The 20,720-nt window shown below is 47.8% G+C and overlaps 2 protein-coding genes across 5 annotated transcripts in view; one reads left to right on the top strand and one right to left on the bottom strand.

The window, feature by feature from the left end:
* FBXW8 (F-box and WD repeat domain containing 8) overlaps window positions 1–16,280 on the bottom strand; it is a 53,139-nt gene extending 36,859 nt beyond the window's left edge. For 3 of the 4 annotated variants that reach the window (XR_008469191.1, XM_054219846.1, XM_054219847.1), the window contains exons 1-4: window positions 15,938–16,280; window positions 12,875–12,979; window positions 5,953–6,117; window positions 5,264–5,352 (exon numbers count right to left, since the gene is read on the bottom strand). Coding sequence is in view for 3 of the 4 variants with exons in the window: in XM_054219846.1 (XP_054075821.1) it covers window positions 5,264–5,352; window positions 5,953–6,117; window positions 12,875–12,979; window positions 15,938–16,243 (665 nt within the window). In the remaining variant the exon portion in view is untranslated. Of the gene's footprint in view, window positions 1–5,263; window positions 5,353–5,952; window positions 6,118–12,874; window positions 12,980–14,735; window positions 14,815–15,937 lie in introns of all 4 variants that reach the window. The other variant, XM_054219848.1, reaches the window with a different exon arrangement.
* A 3,551-nt stretch (window positions 16,281–19,831) lies between these two features.
* HRK (harakiri, BCL2 interacting protein) lies at window positions 19,832–20,095 on the top strand. The gene has a single exon (XM_054219793.1). It carries the CDS (start codon window positions 19,832–19,834, stop codon window positions 20,093–20,095), a length of 264 nt encoding a protein of 87 aa, XP_054075768.1.
* Window positions 20,096–20,720: the final 625 nt, after the last annotated feature.

The raw sequence follows: 20,720 nt of genomic DNA, 5'->3' as shown, positions 1-20,720 counted from the left end.
AGTGTGGGAGGTGATTTTAGAGAACAAAGAAATCTCCCATATAGTAGCAGCTACTTTTACGTCTGTACATTGCTCATAATGACTTAAACTGAAAGGCCCAAATTGTTCGAGAGTGCTGCCGTAAGACTCCTTCAGAACGACGACAACTGTGTGAAAATTATTTCAGTGCATTTAGTTTCTCCGTATGAAAGAATGAAAATGTATCTCTATCTCTAAAACAGATGATTCCTCTACCGTGCAGGGTATTTAGAAAGCTCTTTTGTTTCTCATTGCCTTTATCAAGCATCGCTCGGAGAAATACCACCTGCGCCAGGTGCGCTCCACCCTGAAAGGGGAGAAAGCATTAATCTGCAGATTTATGGAGGCACTCACAGCCTACGAATCTCACCAGCCCTAACTCAAGAAAATAAAATCTCCAGGAAAGAAGACAGTACTTACTGGGGGAGGGAGGAAACCTCGGAAGTTAAAATGTAAAGAGAAGAACGGAGGGCTGATTCCCAGACGAGTCTGCAAGGGGTGCAGGACTCCACGTGGCATCTGCTGGACCCGTCCCCATGGCACAGCAGACGCATGACCTTAAATTTCCACTTATGCAAGCTCTTAACTAGCAGTCTACCACTGTTTTTTCTGTCAAAGAAAACTGAAGAAAGAAAAAGTAGATACCTTTATACTTCTAGGCCTTTGGAAGGGTAGTCTGACTCCGAATCTCTTCTGTTTATTTTTACTTGGGAAGCTTTCAGAGCTACGAACAGCAGCAGCAAAACCACAGTGCCTTTTCCACAAGCATAAAAACGTTAACACAACACACAATAAAACATCACCCTGACTCACAGCACACTTGGTGTGGTTTTACAGGGCGAGTTGTGAGGCAAGATGATGACCACCGACACAAGGCAAGTTTACCGCACGGTCTCAACGACAGTCACACGTTTGGCATTTCACACAGGGCCGGTCCGACAGCAAAACAGCCTCACAACACGTTAGGGACATGTCGCACCACGGGATCCACTGCGTAACGACACCACAGGATCCACTGCGTAACGACACCACGGCACAAACAAGTACCAGATGCATGCTCCGAGACCGGTATCTGCAGGGGGAACCTAACCTCTGACTACAAACGCCCATCAGTGCAGCTGTCAACACTGCCGAGAAGAAAAGAAAGTAGCAATTTTACTGTCTGAACATGCTTAAAAAAATAAAATTAAAAAAAAAAGTAAAGGGAGATTTGTTTATTAACAGAAGGTGAAGAAATGCAGGCATTCTGTACTGAAACCAAACATACGACGTTATTAGGTACAGTGGAACCTAATCATCAGTAGTAATTTATAAAAGCCAAGCGAGCAGATGTATAATTGCTTTAAGTAAACCCTGACTTAAAGAAGAAACTCCATTTGAATTGAATATGAAGGGGGGGAAGGACAACATCCCTATAAAGAAGATCCTTCGAGACATGTAACTGTAGAAAGGCTGGCGAATACAACATTGATTGGGAGTGAGGTAACCACAAACACCGCTGTCTCAAATGAAAAGGGATTCGAGGTCTGACCCAGAAAACAAGCATCGTAACCGCTGGGATGAAATTTTAATGATAAACACAAGATGCTCTGCACGCAGGCCAGATTGAATTATCTGATGTCAGGCAGTAAATGCAAGGCGCTGGGAGAAAGAGGAGCCGCGAGCAGCCACCTTCAGCGCGCAGCTCAGGTTGCACTTAATCAATCCTTGATATTCTGCCATCTTCTGGCTTGAGCTTTGGCAGCAGTGTGGAGAAAAATCGAGGCGAGTGCACGAAATAGGTACGTTTCTCGAAGGGAGAGCTAAGCCTGGATAGTTTATCTTTGCGTCCTTACACACAGGTAACAGAGATCCGCTCCTGAACCAGTTCAGCCAAATGATGCCTCTGTGTGTTATACTCACAGCTGCTGTTTTAAGTTGCCCTGCCCGCAACCGGTACAAATTCCTTTTCAGAAAGATTAAAAAAAGCTCTACAGCAGCCAAAATAAAAATTACTCCGCTTCCCAGAGTTTGAAGCAGTAGAGTGAAGACCACAAGACTGGGTCTATCACAGCGCAAGCTCAAATCAAGCAAGACCGCTCTCCGGCTTGCTCCAAGACCTCAAATACACCACAGCCCCAGCATTTCTGCTGAGAACTTCTCTCTCCATCCCTTTTTAAATTTTTCTAAGCCCTCTCTGATCTCCCAAGATCCTGAGTTGAACCTCCTGAAACCAGGGAGCAGCTGCTACGCAGTGCCACAGTTTCCAGCTGCAGAGACAGCGCGTAATGCCTGGCTGGGCTGACCGAGCCGAGCCAGAGCGCTGCAGCTGCTCCCCGAAGGCAGACAGCAAAAAAAACCTGCTAAAAAACGAGTCGCCCTATTTTTCTCCGGCACAACAACCTGCCTAGAGAAAAAAGAAAGGTAAATGATGCCACGAGCCACCGCTTAGAAAACCCTGCAAAATGCCACACACAAAATTAGCTTTAAGGTCTTCGCCAACTTCTCCAGTCCTGCAGTCACGCATCAGTTTAGCTTCACGCACACGGCAAGTCTCGCTGTAATCTATGATTATTCACATGTAAAGCTAAGCACCTAAGTGTTTGCGAAACTGGAGATATAATCATTAAATGTAACAGATAATTGATATTTATACTGAGAAGAAAATTGACTTCTGTTAACCTCAGCTATTAAATTACTTCTTCAGCACTGAAAGAATGCAATAGCTAGCTATTGATCACCAGATTCATTACACTTTTATGACAAATTTGAAAGCACAATGCCATTAAGTACAATACTATAAGCTGGGAGAGAAAGGAGAGGGTTATGTTTGGATTAAAAAAAAATAAACAACACAAAAACAAACAACAAAACCCCAGCAAATTCCTCAATCTACCTATCCTGAATACTTACCAAACGCACATAACGAACAAAGTATTTCCCTGCAGAATTTGCTAACGTCCTTGGAAGTTCTAGTTATAACTTTAAGTCTGTTTTGTTTGATATTTACCATGAGATATTATTGGGCAGCGTGACAATGTGCTGCTGCCTTGCAGACTTTGATCATCACTGGGAAAACAACAAATTCTTCTTCTTTGGGGCAAGATTCACAGAATCGTTTTCTACTTGCAGCAATTTAAGAGATTATTTCAGAGATCTCGAGCTACCAAAGCAGAGTGAAGGGCAAGTAGTAAACAGCAAAGGAAATAATATAACGTTTGTATTCTATTTTGTGTTGTATTCTAAACATTTCATTTACTAACCAGGTCAAGTGAAACAGCTGAATACCGCTTTCCCCATGTTGTTTTATCAAATACATGCTCATAGCTTCATCAAAAGATACTTCATTAATAAAATTCATTTTCTCAGAGAAGGGAAATTACTGAAAAGCAATTTGAGTGAAACAGATAACATCGCTTTTCCTAATGGATACGCATGTGCAGCTCTTCCCTCGGTGGTCCCTTACCTGCCCACCTATTTTCGTCGATGTTTCAGGAACCTAAATAATTTAATGGCACCACCTCCCTTCACCACACCAGCTGATGCAAACTCACCAAAAGAATCAAGAGATACTGGAGGAACTGGGGAACCAATATGAAAAGACTGTCTGAAAAGTGCATAAACCCAACTTCTGTAATACACCAAGCGAAAATATGGACTATTTGAGTTTAATATGCAGGATTAATATCCTTTAGTTAATAATTCTTTAGAAATTTATTCTGCCTACTGTCTACATATTGCACGTTTGGATACGAATACAATGGAGAAAATGAAGAAAAAGAAGAGCTGGAGGTTTTGGCAGCAGCATGGAGACAACTGGGGTTTCTGGCTCCCAAAAAAGTCCAGGAGGTTTCATTAGAGAGAGTGGAACAGATACAGTAGTGCCGATCCCCAGCCAAGGCCAGGAAGCACACTGCCCAAGCTGAAGGGCACGAAGAAGTCAGGCTGCAGAGCCGGAGCCCAGCTGCGGACCACAGCAGACTGGGAGCTGGGGTGACTTGTTGGTGGCCCGAGGAAGCCTCAGCATCAGGCAGGAGTCCAGGTAAAACCTGTGGTACCCCAGCCACAGGAATTCTTCAAGGCTCTTCCCACGGCCGCTGTTTAGGTTAACCACTGTGTGGCACTGCCCCTCTAGAGGTCACAGACTCCGCAGCAGCAAAAACATGGCACGAGAAGCAGAGAAAGAGAAGCGACAGTCAATGAACTGGATGGAAAAGAATAGAAAGAGAGACCTCCAAACGCAGAAATAAAACAAGTGGAAGAGCATCTAGTAAAAAAGACAAGCAAACCAAACCAATCAAAGATTAAAATTCCCCTTTCGCTCCTGACATCTTCTGGTTTAGGTTGCTGCTCTCAGTTGCCCAAGAGCATTCAAAAGCATTTCCCCGTACATGGAGTTATTTACGCGCAATGCATTTCAAAGCACCTTTCTAATGAGTGTGCGAATTTTATATAGTATTTTTAAAGTAGTTTTCTGTAATCCCGCCATGCATAAGCATACCATTAACGTGAAGTCCTACCATAAAAGATGGAACTCGGGTATGTTAGAGGACGATGTCCTCTGACTGCCCCCAGATGATATCATTTTTATTTACTCATGTGACTACTTCTGGAGGGCTGCTAATTCCTGAACCTGTAAAATTCAAGCAGAACACAGTAAAGCCTTACACCTACTGGGACCGTCATGGTAACCTCTTCTAAGAGTTCGGGAGGTTCTCAAAATTGTATTTAAGAGTGTAAACCGAATAAATCGAGGTCCTCACAAAGCTTTATATTAGGAAAAGAGAAGTTCGAGCGTTCCCGGTTTTTGGGTGGTTTTTGTTTTCCCCACAGATTGTCTTTTAAATAACCACGGAGAAGAGTAACAGTCCTAAAGTTTTCTTGCCACAGCACATAAAAATATCCTTGTGATTAAGAGATTTTTATGGAAAAAAAATAAAAAAAGAGCATTTTTCAGTAGATGTGTACAATATTTAATACATTCTGGATGCTTCCACAGCAAAAATACAGTTCATCAGAAAGTACCGCAGTCTTTACAGGGACTACATTCACATGAGAGCGCTTTTTGAATAGTACAATAAAAATTTGTACTGTTGAAATTACTTGTAGATAACCGTCATTATCAGTCACTTTAAGGACAATCTACCTCACCCACAAAGGAACTGCAGTCAGAAAAATTCATTCCTGTCGCCTCAAATGTCTGCTTCTTTTGAACGAGATCTCAAACAGCGAATATTAAACGAGCGTGACACAACCTCATACTCACCCAGCAATAACAACGCCATCGCAAGAATGTACATCGCACAGAATTTTCCCCAGCTCATATTGCAGCTGGCTCACAGCACCGATGCGGTTCTGCACAGAAAGACGAGACACGGTGTTGGGACTGCAATACACTCATCAAACAAGTTAATCTGCTGCTTCGTGGAAAACTCCGAGCTTTGCTATTGCTACTGACAAGTCGCAGTGCAGCTGAGAGGGAAGACCCATCTATTTTATGCTTGCCTCCTGGAATTTCTACAGACAGAAACGAAGGAGAAAGAAGCTATCACTCTTCATTATCATTCATAATCTTTAGGTAGAAAACCAAGTATCGTTAAAAAAAAAAAAAAAAAGATAGATTTCTTTTAGCCAGGATATGTAATGAGCAGGGGAAGGAGCCTTCATTTTTAAGGTTGATCATCTCATTATCAAGGGATGCTCGAAGCGAAAACATCTCTCTCTCACCAAAGTCAATGGAGCAGCATGGCAAACAGAAAGACTCACTCCGAAAAGTAATCGGTCACTGAGAAAAAATGGTATTACAGCTAGGGCAGTCTCATAAATCCTTCAGCAGCTTTCCCCTTTTAACTTGAAGTTGCAATACAAAAGATCCAACTTTTCACTACCACTTGCTTGAACCAGGTTCCCATTTTTCTACAGCATCTGGCTCACATTAAAGAAATTCCCTTTTACCTTCCAGTTGGTTTTCAAAGTGCGCTCTCTGGCACGGCAGTTCTTGAGGGCGAGCTTCCAGCAGGAATGATCGGAGATGCTCGTATCTAATAGGTATCCTTCCTGTTGGCACAACCGGTACCACAACACTTCATCTTCTGCAAGTACCTTCCATGTCCTGCTGACCTAGAAATCAAATTTTTATATATATATAGCATAAAGTTATAAGTAAAAATTAGATTTCTTCTAAAATTATTTAAATAACGCCTGAAATATACACATATAAAACAACACAGGCCTGCGCTGAGACTAAATTCTTATCTAAACAAATATACTACTGACAGCGTGCAAAAGAACGCCTTTCACAAAACGCTTGTTTTCTGTGGATTCTTTTGAAAATAACTGAGTTTCTACTCCACGCAACACGGATACCAGTGTTTAGTGGCCACACTGCCAACCTGAAATATCGGTGTATTAGAAATTTTTGAAGGGAAAAGCAGCAAGAAAGCAATTAAGACAGCATGGAAAGTTTAGAGCAAAAATATGAATTTATCTTCATATTTGTAGCTAAGGAAACCTCTCAGATCACACCACAGTATCTCTAAAGTCCTACTGACAATGCCTGATTAGGTGTATGACATTAGTGATTTATAACCTATTGTATTACAGTATGCATAAATAGGAATGAATTATTAAGTTTTTCAAGTAGCCTCTAGTTGCTGTCCATTTCAGAGAGAACAGCTTCATCATAATCAATTGTGGGCTTCGAATTAAAGATTCAAGAGGTAAGAGCCAACTTAAGTAGCGTTTGTTCCCTGTAATTCTTAATTTAAAAAAACAGATGTAACCAATGAAAACTGCTGCTGGTGAAAGCAGCAATCAATTGTACGCTGCTTCCAAAAGATTAAAAAAACCCTTCTCAGACTGACATCATTTTTAACAACTTACAATTAAGCGTCTAATGTCCATTTCAGTCCCAAGATTACACCAAGAATCCAGGTCTCCCATTGATACAAACTCTCACAGAACCATCTCTTCATGTTTACTTGCCATTTGTTACACATTTACACACAGATACAACATGGCACAGCGGGGTGAAAGATGAATATTACTTGTTCATTGTTTTATAAGATTAGTTTCCTTTGTATTTTACCACTGCCATGCACATCTTGCTTCGGATTTCTTAAAACCACAGCTTTCAAATACAAAGCGTAGCTTCACAAAATTATATATCCTGAGAATTACTGGAAGTATGAGATCTTTTTGGCTGCTAGAGATTTGCAAGAAGTCCCTGCAGAAGACAAGCCACTGGAGCAACAAAGCATGCGGTGAGGCTTACAGAGGTTAGGAAAAAAAAACCAAACCCCTCTCCCTTAAATAAATCAAGCCATCTCAGAGTTTGTAACGCGATCTGTAAAATTTTACGTGTGATGGCTTGGAAGAGCGTGCCTTAGTCTGCATCAGACCAGACTGACTAGTCAGAAATACCCGCAACGTGGCAGGGAGACAGCAACTAAGGTCCAGAGAGGAGGTCAGACCCAGCGACACGATGTCTTACAGGTCTCCTTGGGTCACAGCAAGTGCAAAACCAACTCACGTGGTCCCAAAGCTGCCTGCATAGTATTTAGCCCCCAAACAGCAGGACGGCATCTTCCGCAAAAAGCAGCACAGATCTCCCCACGAAAGCTTTGTGAAGCTGCTAGTCATCATGCACATGGTATGGCCGGTTGGTCTTGCTGTAAAGACACACGTTTATCCTTACTCCTCTCAAAAAACCAACATCCCACTAGGAATCAAGAATTGCATCACAAGACATCTCTCGTGACCTGTTTCTTCCAGGGAAAAGAAAAAAAAAAAGTTTAATATGAAAAAAAGGGGGGTGGACTGAGTAACCTGTGGATGTTTTTAAGATTTGATACCCACATACAAGAGCAGCTCTCAAACAGGAATATCCAAGAACGGCAGAAATAATATTCTAGTTAGTCCTCAGTTCAAACTAGCAGACACACACAATCCCCTTCCATCATCAGACAAAGAAAACAACCTGGATAAGGCAATCATAATGCCTTAAAAATGACAGAAATGGCACCGAGTCTTCCCTAGAAGACAGAAGAATATACATCATCCTGCAATAAAAATGCAGGGCTTAATGCTCCTGTCCCTACAGGGACATGCTCAGGAAGTTCAAAAGCAAAAGGAAAAAAAAGGGGGGGGGGGGAGGGGGGGCAATCCAAATTTCAAACCATTACAGTTTAGTGGGGAATTTGCTCTCAATTTGATTTTAAAGTAATATAAATCCACATATTATTGGTCAAGAAAAAAAAGGGGGGGGAAAAGAAAAAGGGAAAAAAAGGAAAAAAACCCGCCAGCTTTTTGCTGACACACCGAAAAAGCAGCTGTTCTGCAGGAGTTGAGCAGTTGACAGTAAGGGCACCTCTGCCCCCCCTCCCGTAACAGCAGCACATTTCTGCTGACACGGAGGGACAGGCTAACACAGAAGCAGAAGTAAACAAAGCCCAACTACACCAACTTTCGCCTTGCTTTTAAAAAGAAAGGAAAAAAAAAAAAAAAACAATCCAAAACAAAACACACACCCCCCTTTGGAGTTTGCCAAAATAGACAATGTTGCACAGACCTTTCTAGTTTCAAGGTCTTAAAAGCATTTTATAAAGACAGTAAAAAAAAAAAAAAGGGAGGGGGGGCACTACATAAAATTTGGACTGCCCTTTCAACTTTCAGGAACAAACATTCAAGGGGAATAAAGATCCTATCCTATTATGATTTTTTTAAATCAAATTACATCGAATCCTGCTGCTTTACAAGCGTGAGTTTCCAAAGGGTCCCTAACGCAGCCTTTTCTTAATGCACCAAAACTGGCACGACAATCCCTTGTAAAAGCCCCACTGAGTGAGCCTCAGCTGCAAGAAATCTCTAATAAAAGTGTCTCAAGCATTTCACTTTACAGCACCACTGTGAGCTGCCGCATTAAAACCAGCCATTGGCTTGGAGTCAGCTTTATTAGATCTGCTTGACTTAGAGTTTCAGGTGAGGCCCCGAAAGCCAGAGCGTTACGGCTTTATTTATACGCACCCATACGTTCCGCTTGTTGGAGAGTAGCGGAGACACACAAGGCTCTTATTAAACTACAAACATAATTATTTCCAAATCTACACTACATAAAAACTCCAGCAACGATCAATGACAACATCTTACAGAGTTGTTTATAAATTTCGGGTCCCCAATTTCATTTTGTCTTGAGTGCTCCTATTATATTTTTACCACAGTTCTCGACTGTTATCAGCAAAGGAACTTTGGTTTCCCCTGAGCTCCATGCAGGAGCAGTTTTATATCTTATAGTTCAGCAAGTAATAATGTTCTGAAGGACTTCAAAGGCCTTCGTTGACATAGGTTTTGCTATTTGTTTTTGTCTTTGAGGGATTTTTTTTCCCCAGAAAAAGGAAAACAGAACTAAAAAACCCACCTCTTCCATCAAATACTACATTTCGTCTAATCCTGTCTAAATCAACTGGCTCAAATCCTAATGAAGGTTTATTCATCGCTCTCCGTCTGATAACTGTCTTTGTTTCATTAGGTTTATTTTCTTCCCTGGTCACACAAAGACATATTCAAGGTTCATTCGCTGAAGCCAGGGGCCTCAATTAGAAGTATCTGGACTTTCAATTCAGTACAACATGTAGCGCCAAGTAGCATTTAATCCAAAGCCATCCAGATGCACGTTTACCAGGTGGAAGCTGCTCATCTTTTCAATTCACAGCCATAATGTTATTTTAAGTCTCATCTTGAGCCCAGAATATCCTTATCCATCTGTTTTACTGCTCTCTTTCTAAACGACGAGGAGGATGGATGATTACTTTTACCCATATACCACCTTGACGCAAAAGTATGCTCAAAAAAAAAAAACCAACACGAGATTTTCTTCCTTAAAATGTATAAACACTAAAGGCCTAACAGTTTGACAATTTCATAAGCTCTAGAGGAAAGCATCTGAAATTCTTGATCTATGCAAGACAATTAATTCTTAAATTCCTAGAAACAGACTCCCTTGTCCTAGATACATACACAATTGTCGTGTTGGTAGACATCTCTAAACCATCTCCCAGCTGAAAATGCTAACAGTTCAAGGCAATTTCCCACTGATCCGTTCAGAAATAAAACTGCCACAGCATTGCCAAAGTTCAGTACATGCTGTTGAGAAGCATTTCACACCCCAGAATGCAGTTTATGCAGTCTCTGGTAACAACTGTAGGTATATAGAGGAGTTCATAGATTAGACCTTGTCACAAAGCTGAGAGTTTAAAGGCCAGGTCCTGAGGCCATGAGTGAAGGTAATTGCAGGTATCTGCAGTATCAGCCCCAAATAACACAAGAACTTCTGATGTGTTTCAATCTGTCACACTTGTGGTGTCCCAAGTGATTCCTTTTCTTTTCCCTCTACGTCACAACGAGGAGGAAGAACTGGCTGTTCTCAAACATCACAGAAGTCACAAGAGAGTTGCTCATAGCATAGATATTTCTTTGAATGGTCAGAACAGAATCAAAAATTACTCACAGGGCTGGCACAAAGCAGAGAGGAAATTTTGGCATTACTCTGGACTGTTGTGCTGACACTTTAAGTCCTGGATACCTTTCTCCTTGAATTCTAAACATGGAATATCAACAGGGACTGGTCTGCTGGATGCTACTGAATATTGCACAGCTACAGCGAACCCACCAGAGCTCAGGAACTGATGACACCATTAATTTACATGCTGCACATGGCTCTCGTATTTCAAGTGCCATACGGATAGTTGTTGTTTTATAGTACTAATTTCAAAAAATCAAAGAAAAGCCGTGGGGAAGAAGGGGAGGGGGAAATATCAGGGTGAAATTAAAGTTCTCCAGAGCAGTCTGTGGTGTGATTAAATCTCAAAGAGGCTCCGCAGTCAGGCTACTTTACTGTTAGTCGGTTACCAATTTGGCATAAAGAACTAAGCAAACAGGTTTTCTCCAAAGGCACTCACGTAGTTCCTGATGCCAATTCCACTAACTGGCCCAATTTCACTAAAATCCCAAGGCGCCTTAATAAAAAAACCTTTCTACGGTAACACTGTAAAGCAGCAGGGCTTTCCATTTAACGGAGGAGGGCTTTCCTCCCCCCTGCAAAAAACAAAATCACCAAGAGAAAAATGAAAATGGTATTTATTTTTATTGCTTTGCTTTTTATTTGAACACTTAAAAAGAAGCCAGTTCTGCAGTAAAAGCATTGGATATTCATCTCATTCGGAAAGGCTTGTAAAACTCTGGGCATTTGCTCAGCTACCTGTCAGCTGCCACGTAGGATCAACTGACTCAGACAACGAATGAGAAAAGCGGAAAATTTTCTCTGTGTTAAACACATCTTATGAGAATAGGTTCGAGTTAAAAACCAAAGCAAGAGAGAAGTCAAATGCAGCCCAAGCACAGAGGAAAAGACGCAGCCATTCATCAGCCAGTGAATGATCAACTGATCATGCCCAACAAAAAAAAAAAAAAAAAAAAAAAAAAAAAAGAGATACAGAAAGAATCACCTTAAGTAATCCACTTCAAAAATCAAAAATGCAACCCTCTTCCATTTCATGGGATGCAGCCTTTATTCATCATGTATCTCTACCTCAAACGACAGAAACTCGAGCATATCTGAAAGCTTCAGTCTCCTGGACAGCACCAAAAAGTTATCCTAGAGATTTTTTTCACCCCTCTGCAACAGAAACCCTGCAAGAGGAGTTATTTTTCTTCTAACAGCCCTTACTCCTAAAAGGCATTAGCAAGACAAAGATTTAAGCAATAACCACCTGTAGCTATTTAATACTATCACTTGCTCATACTGAACATTACAAACCCAATTTCATTTCAATGCATGTGCCATTCGGATAATACTTGTGTCTCGGTTACCATCCACAACAAAGCCATTCCCTGTCTGTCACTTTTCAGTTTTTACACGGTAATATTCCTTTCTCTGACAAACAGCCCAGGGCATGGTTTGAATGTAACACAAAGAATGGTTTTGGTTGGATTTTTGTGGAATTGCAAGATGTGCTTTGTACGTAAGAATTCAATGAAGACCAACCTGAAACACTAAAGAGTGGCCATGGGAGAAGCTGGCAATGAATATCCACAATATTCTACTCTGCCTCACAAGGTAATCAGTGCTTCCCAATTAAGTTCACACTGGAGACTCACTGAGTGAGGAGGTTCATCATTGAAGCTCCTGAATAAAGAGGCTCAATAGCATGGGCTGAACAGCCCTAAGTATACTCAGGTGCGTATGAGTGTTGAAGTTCATAAAGATACTTGAAGAGACGGGCAGTTTATAACGACACATAAATTATGGACCATGTCTGACTACAGACTGGTGAAAGCATTATCTAAAGTATCACCCACCGAAGAAAAATATAAATCCCTTGCCAGGGCAGGGAGGGAGGGAAGGAAGAAACCAGTGTCATTTAAGAATTTAGCCTCACATGAAGTTACTACTGACAAAAGTTACTACTACAATTTTTATGGTTCAAGTCACACACTGAAAAATGGAGGGAACAGCTTTTTTGCCATGCCCTTAGCACAGAAAAGCGTTAAGTTCCAAATATTGCAGCAAGACACTCGTTTCTAAACACATTCACTTGAATCAAAAGATCTTTGCAAGTATTTATTTAAATTTTAAGGTTTCACTTTTGTCCAAGTCACAAATGTTTTATTTAACTCTACTCAACTGCAAGCTATAAATTCAGCTCATTCACTATTATTTTTTCAATGCAGCTTTGGAATTATTTTCAATAAGCAAAAGCACAATCGGCACATCTACGAGGGCTGCCACACATCTCCCTTGCATCAAGATGCCTGACTGTTTCTTGACTATTTCTGCCAATTTTACGTGGTATCAGAGAAGCAAACTGTCAGCAGCGCTTACCTGAGCACACCTTCCCAATTCAGTCTTGCCCAGGTACTGAAATATCTTCAGTGCCAGTTCATAAGGCAGCTGGATATCAAAGAAAGGAACCTCATTTATTTCATTCTGAAAAGAAAAAAAGAGAAAATAGTTTGTTAGGCTTCTTTAATGCACAGCTAGATCATAGCAAAAGCTACCATAGTACAAAGAAAGGATGTTGTATCCTCAGTACCATCACAGTTCCATAAAAAAAGGCAGAAGTAATTCTGCCTCTCCACCCCATAACGGCACAACATCAGACAGACCACCCTGGCATGAAGGTACCCCAGCTACTCTTTGTTCTCTCTGGGTCATATCAGGTAAGGAATATTTCATGGCTCAATGGAGCTAAAAAACAAATTGAGGAGAACTGTAAGGCTTATCTGTAGTCTGCCGGCACAGAAAGGCAAGACACAAGTTCCGGTAGAAAAGTTTCTCTAAGGTTTCAGCATCAAAAAGAGCGAACAAGTAAGCACTTCGTAGACATATGCCCATTATTAATTTCACTTACAAGATTTCAAACACAGATGATGGAAAATGAATGGCTATTTTGATATAAAACTGAATGGAGAAGACATTACCGTTTGTTTCTGCCTTTCGTTAGTAACATAAAACTGTCTTTTTAATAAGAAATGTGCTGCAAGAATTGCTGCTTTAACTGATTAAGTATCTCCAAAAAAATGTAAAAGCAAAGAATCCACTACTTAACTAACAGCTAAATGCTGCACATATATTTTTTCCTACAGGGTTTTTTTGTTTGTTTTAATGACATAATTATTAAGTCTTCTTCCTGCAGTTATCACATCACAGTTTGTCCTCTCCCTCATTTCTGTCTGGATATTTCAGATTTTTATATGTTATACCTACTAGAGAGAGCAAAATAGCCCGTTCTGACCATTTCTGCATCACCCATTCTGAAGTTTTGCTATCTACTGTTTTCCCCTGATACTCCCGAACACCTGATCACTCTCCATCAATCCCCCTGCCCAAAATCAGCTGCTCAGCTAAAGCCTGTCTCCATGGTTTGCTGTCAGGAGATCAGGCTCAGCCCCAGCCTCTTGGCACCTCTCTTAGCCCCGATACCTTTGTTTCTTTGCAGGTGTCTTTTACAACTACTCCTTGCTCATTTAAACCTGCAGTGCCAATGAGGTGGCAAAATAGGCAATGCTGGGTTTATTTAAAGTAGTCACACAGGAAAACTATTGTATAATACGGCTGCATGGACGTTTTTAATGCAAATGGTATTCCGCATCAGATAAAAATGTTCAGACAACACAAAGATAGGCAATGTTCCCATTAGGCCTTTTAAGCAAGAGTCTCCAAACGCTGGAACCTTGCACTTGTTCTAAAGTTACTTAAACTAGAACCTGCGGCCAACCCTCCTGCTCCTCTCCCTTCTCGTCCACAGTTCCCCTGCACAAACGGCCCCTTTTTGTCTCCTTTCCCCGCTCCGTGCCCTCTGCACGAGGACCACTGGCTCCACTCCCTGCTGTGGATTCGCAAGACGATCGTTTGCTTTCATGCAATTTAAATTGCGTCTATTTCCAAAAGAGACGGCAAAAAAAAAAAATTTAAAAAAAAATAATAAAAGGAGCTCTGAGAGCACATCTCCATGGCCACATGCAGACAGACCTCAAGCTGGCCAGATGTGAACCAGCTTGGATCCAGGAGCCGCATAACCATTTCAGAGCAACACGCTGCCCAAACAAATAAGATGAGCCATTCGGCAAGGCTTATTAGCTCTAGGCTTATGAGCTCAGGCACATCACCACCATGAATATATTGCTTCCAAATTGGAGCTGACTCACGTCCAACCAGCAGAACCTGGTCTGTCTGCACGTACCCAAAGGTATCGTCGGAAGGACAGGCTGCCTACAGACTGACCAGTACAGACACAACAGTCAAGGCCGACAGCTCTCTCACTAAAAAGGGGGGAGAAAGAGGAAAAAACAGCTATACCGATATCTTTTTAAAACTAATCTACGAGAGTATTTACAGCCAAACTGTACGCACGAGTTTGCAACAAAGCACAAGCAACAGCTCATGCTAATTCCATCCTAATGCAACCTTAACATTACAGGCAGATCAAGGTCTTCCTCCCTCCCAAAAATTCATGCAGCTTCTCTTCAGCACAGCGCTCGCTGCTGCAAACGAAGCAGTAATGTTAAGTCAGCACCAGCCTGTCTAAAAGTCTACTGGAATGAATCCAAAACTCAAATACTACCATCCCCTCTGAGACAGATTTGGGCTCCTGTGTGCTAATGGAGCACTAATTCTGTAAATGGATTAATTTGTGCCTTGCAGACAGAAATTTAATCTGCTCCTTTTAATTTTTTTAAGCAAAGAGTAATTAGTCACAGTTAGGTTAGTGAGAAGAAAGAAAATGGGTTTCCCCCCTAGTTTTTCTACGCTGTAAATAAAATCTCTATTGCATTTAGAGGAGTTATCAAAATAACTTTTATCTGCTTCAGAACTGTATTTAAAACTATTTCCAAATTAACTCCTTTGTTCAAAGAATTAATACTTGTTTTCTTACTACACTGCAGAATATCCTTAATTACTGCACCTGCACCAAATAGCCTGAATAAGCAACAAAATCCTTTTTTACCCTCTTAAAAAGAAAAGTAGATTTGGCAGGGTTAAACCCTTGTAAGATGGAGTATATTCAGAAGCTTTTTGGTTGCCCAGAGAAGCTGTGGCTGCCCCATCCCTGGAGGGGTTCAAGGCCAGGTTGGACGGGGCTTGGAGCAACCTGGGCTGGTGGGAGGTGTCCCTGCCCAGGGCAGGGGGGTGGCACTGGGTGGCCTTTAAGGTCCCTTCCAACCCAAACCATGCTGTGAGTCTAAGCTAAAATTTTAAACAAGCTCAGGAGAGCCCCAAACTCAGCACCCCCCCTTTCCTGCCTCATCCCACGGACGGGCCCTGCTCTGCTCCCCTCAGAGCGGCCCCACCGAGGAGCCCCCCCGGCCGCTTCCCCGCCTGGCCCGGCCTCCGCCCCGAGGCCGGGCCCCAGGGCCGCCACCGGTCCCCCGAGCGCAGCCCTACCAGGTCCCGGATGAGCTGCCCCAGCAGGTCGTCGCCATCGCTGCCTCCGTCCCCCGCGGACTGCTCGGCGGGGCGGGCGGGCGACGGGCTGCGGCAGGCCGGGGCGCCGCCGTCCAGCAGGCCGCGGGCCAGCGCCAGGTAGCCCGGCTCGCCCGGCTCCGCGCTGCGGCAGCTCTCGGGTTGCTGCTCCGCCGCCGCTGCCCCTTCCTCCTCCTCCTCCTCCCGCCGCCGCCGCTTCGCGCCCCCCGCCAGCTCCTCCCGCCAGCGGCGGCGGAACAGCTCCAGCTCCGCCGAGCCCGCGGCCATGGCGGCGGGGCCGGGCCCAGCCCAGCCTCCCGCCGGCCCGGCCCGGAAACCGCCCCCCGCGCCCGCGCGTTCCGCCGCGCGAAGGTTCCTACTGCCGCCGGGGCTCGCCAGGGCCCGGCTGAGGGGGGCTGCCGGCCGCCATTTTGTGTGCCCCGGCCGGGGGTTAGTGCGGGGCTGCCCACACACGAGGGGCCGGCGTGGGGCTGAGGGGCCTGCTGGCCCAGCGGCCACGGCCCGGTCTTGGAAAGCTGTTGGCAGCTGAACAAGGGCTGGAGTGAGGGTGGTGTCATGGAATCACAGCATGGTTTGGGTTGGAAGGGACCTTAAAGCCCACCCAGTGCCACCCCCTGCCCTGGGCAGGGACACCTCCCACCAGCCCAGGTTGCTCCAAGCCCCGTCCAACCTGGCCTTGAACCCCTCCAGGGATGGGGCAGCCACAGCTTCTCTGGGCAACCTGCGCCAGGGGCTCACCCCCCTCACAGCAAAGAATTGCTTCCTCATATCTCAATCTCCCCTCTCCCAGTGTAAAACCATTCCCTGTGATCCTGTGGCTCCCCTCCCTGATCCAGAGTCCCTCCCCAGCTTTCCCGGAGCCCCTTTAGGGACTGGAAGGGGCTCCAAGGTCTCCCCGGAGCCTTCTCTTCTCCAGGCTGAACCCCCCCAGCTCTCTCAGCCTGTCCTCCCAGCAGAGGGGCTCCAGCCCTCCCAGCAGCTCCGGGGCCTCCTCTGGCCCCGCTCCAACAGCTCCGTGTCCTTCTGCTGTTGGTGTCATGTGTTGTGTCCTGTGTGGGCACCCTGGGCTCTGCTAGGAAGCCCTCAGCTGCGGGCCAGCCAGGGCCACCGTCTGTCCCCACGGGGGAAAAGCTGCTCCCAGAAGAGCAGAAGAGATGCCGCCAAGCGGGACCATTGCCAATGGAGGAGGCATGGCAGCGTGTTCCTCTGCCACCGGCTGACGGGGCCAGGTCGGCCCATCTCTTCCACCCATTTTGTTGGCCAAGTCTGAAGTGGAGCCTGTGTGCAGGGGTGGTCCTGCCCCGCAGCGTGTCCATCACACTTCCCGGGGAAGATGCTGCTCCAGGCGCCCCGAATCACCCCCACCTCCTTCTGCCGTCCCCAGAGCTGCAGCTTTCATGGTGCTTTGGGGAGGAAAGTGCATTTGCTCCATGCCTCGCCGGTATCCACCCACCTCATTGCTTAAAGGCTGCGTTCCAAACAATGGCTAACCCCAACCACTGAACATGTCCACGGAGCTAATGCTGCTTCAGCCAGTCCAGCCGCCCAGAGGAGTGGAAAGGCCACGAGCATTCACATCTTCAGCACAACCGTGGGGCGCTTGGGAAAATAAAACAGGTAAGCGATACTTATACATGTACATCAAACAGCTGGTCCTCGCTAACATGCTAAAACACTTGCTCTCGGCAGCAGCTTGTGCCAATGTACCTCCACCCTCATGTCCACCTCCAGCTGCCGCCATCAAGCATCCTCAGCAGTCACTTGCTGGTTTTTCCCCTTCGCAGCGTGTTCCTGCCCGTGCAGTTCACAAAACCCAACTTCATGAACACAAACCGGCATTTTGGATTTCAGGAAAAACCTGGACTGCCTCATTTGGAGGAGGAATTCCTGTATGTAGAAACCCCATGAAAGACCGGGTTTTCCCCACAAAACAAATCATTTGAACTTGGAGGAGGCTCTCCCCAGGTGCATACCCTGCGAACAGAGGGGCTGCAGAGCAGGAGCTGCCCCTGTAGCGCGATGCAGGGCTGCTCCGGGGAGGGTAGGCAGGTTGGGAAGAACAGGAGCCCCAGGAGGGTCCCCTTAGACCCCTTTGCAATGCCAGGGTGATCTGCTAAGGAGGTGGCAGCAGCCCCCCTGCCAGGTGGAAAAGAGAGAGGTGAGTTTGGGGTGATTCCCACCCCACAGAGAGCCCTCGCTGCCATCCCAGGGCTGCCATGCGATGGGAAGTCGTGCCTGGGGGGTCCCAGCCCTGCTCCTGCACACTGATGGCTGGGGGGGCTCCACATCCCCCTGGGTCAGTGCCTGGGGGCTGGCAGGGACGGTGTGCACTCCTTCTTTGGCCACCCGAAATGTGATCAGAATGAGTAACGGTTTGGGTGATGAAATCCCCTCCAGCTCTATGTAATACCCTCACTGCCCACCCGCATCCCCTTCATCTCACACTGTCCCCTCCATCCCCACACTGTCCCCCCATCGCCACACAGTCCCCTCATCCCCACGCTGTCCCCCCATCCCCACAGTCCCCCCCATCCCCACAGTCCTCCCCTCCCACACTGTCCCCCCCATCCCACACTGTCCTCTCCATCTCCCGCTGTCCCCTCCATCCCCCCTTGTCCCCTCCATCCCACACTGTCCCTCCATCCCCACACGGCCCCTCCCTATTCCCATACTGTCCCCTCCGTCCCCACACTGTCCCCCCATTCATACACTGTCCCCCCATCCCACAGTCCCCCCATCCCCACACTGTTCCCCCATCCCACAGTCCCCCCATCCCCACGCTGTCCCATCCCACACTGTCCCCTCATCCCACACTCTCCTCCATCCCCACACTGCCCCCCATCCCACACTGTCCCTCCCCATTCCCACAGTCCCCCCATCCCACACTGTCCTCTCCATCTCCCGCTGTCCCCTCCATCCCCACACTTTCCCCCTGTCCCACACTGTCCCCCCATCCCCACTCTGTCCTCTCCATCCCCCCTTCTCCCCTCCATCCCCACAGTCCCCATATCCCACACTGTCCCCTCGATCCCACACTGTCCCCCCATCCCCACATGCCACCCCCAATTCCCACAGTCCCCTCCATCCCCACAGTCCCCCCATCCCACACCGTCCCCCATCCCCACACTTTCCCTCCACCCCTGCACCGCTCCCCATCCAACACTGTCCCACCATTCCCATACCACCCCCCCATCCCCACACTTTCCCCCCATTCCCACACTGTCCCCTCATCCCCACAGCGTCCCCCCATCCCCACACTTTTCCCCCATCCCCACACCTTCCCCCCATCCCACAATGTCCCCCCCATCCCACACTGTCCCCCCATTCCCGCACTGTCCCCTCATCCCCACAGCGTCCCCCCATCCCCACACTTTTCCCCCATCCCCACACCTTCCCCCCATCCCACACTGTCCCCCCATCCCCACACCTTCCCCCCATCCCACACTGTCCCCCCCATCCCACACTGTCCCCCTATTCCCGCACTGTCCCCTCATCCCCACAGCGTCCCCCCATCCCCACACTTTTCCCCCATCCCCACACTTTTCCCCCATCCCCACACTTTTCCCCCATCCCCACACCTTCCCCCCATCCCACACTGTCCCCCCATCCCACACTGTCCGCCCATCCCCACAATGTCCCCCCATCCCACACCGTCCCACCATCCCCACACCGCCCCCCTCACCCCCTAACCCCCCCGCCCGCTCCCCGCCGCCCCGTCCCCCCCGCCCGCTCCCCGCGGCCGAGCGCCGCCCCGCGGGGGATGATGTAACCCCCCCGTCCCCCGCCCGCCGCCGCCCCGGCCCTGCCGCCCGCCCGCACACTCCGCGGCACTCGGCGGCGAGCGGCGGCGCAGCCATGTGCCCCTGCGCGCTGCACGGCGGCCCCCCCGCGCCCTGCCCCTGCAGCCCCGGCCGCGCCGCCCGGCCCTCCGCCGCCGCCCGCCTGGTCGCCGCCCGCCTGCGCCGCCTGGGCGATGAGCTGGAGCAGCGGGCGGCGCGGCGCAAGGCGCGGGGCCGCGGCCCCTCGGCCGGCCGTCGGCTGGCCGCCGTGGTGTGCCTGCTGTGCGCCCTCACGCCCGCCGCCGCGCTGGCCTGGCTGATCCGCAGGAGGAGCCTCTGAGGCCAGAGGGGCGCTGGCCGGAGCGGGGAGCAGGCGGGACGCGCAACAGGTCGGCACCGCGCCGGGGGACGGGGACGGGGCGAGGCGGCGGCGGGGACGGGCTGGGCGCGGGGCGGCCCGCTGTGCCGTGGCCCGGGGGGTCCGGCGGGGCAGGATCCGGCCGCGGGGGCCCGGGACGGGCGGGGAGGGCCCGGCCCGGCGGAGCGCGCTGTCCGCGGTACCCGCCGGGCGGCGGCGGCGGATGGCGGCCGTGGCAGCGCACGGAGCCCCGGGCTGCCGGTGCCGGCACTGACAGGTCGCACCGACCTCTCCTGTCTCCTCGCCCCTTCTCCTCCTCTCCTCTCCTCTCCTCTCCTCTCCTCTCCTCTCCTCTCCTCTCCCTCTCCCTCTCCCTCTCCCTCTCCCTCTCCTCTGGCTCCTCTCTCCTTTCCCCCCTTTCCCAGGACTCCCCAAACACCCCCTTTTCCCTTCCTGAAACTTTCCTGGCTTCCAGCACTGCGCCTCCCCCATCCCGGGTCATCTGTGCTCTCACGGGCCAGTTTTGCCTCTAAACTTGTGGCCCCAGGCGGGCCAGCAGCACCCGGACTGCTGGCCATTGGGCGGTGGAGGATGCTGGCAGGCTCGT

Source organism: Rissa tridactyla, chromosome 13 (assembly GCF_028500815.1).
Source record: "Rissa tridactyla isolate bRisTri1 chromosome 13, bRisTri1.patW.cur.20221130, whole genome shotgun sequence".
Taxonomy (NCBI): domain Eukaryota; kingdom Metazoa; phylum Chordata; class Aves; order Charadriiformes; family Laridae; genus Rissa; species Rissa tridactyla.
This window is presented reverse-complemented; position numbering and strand designations above follow the sequence as displayed.

Bases quoted from the DNA above. Each gene is read 5' to 3' on its own strand.
- HRK (XM_054219793.1), top strand. From the start codon at position 19,832: ATGTGCCCCTGCGCGCTGCACGGCGGCCCCCCCGCGCCCTGCCCCTGC.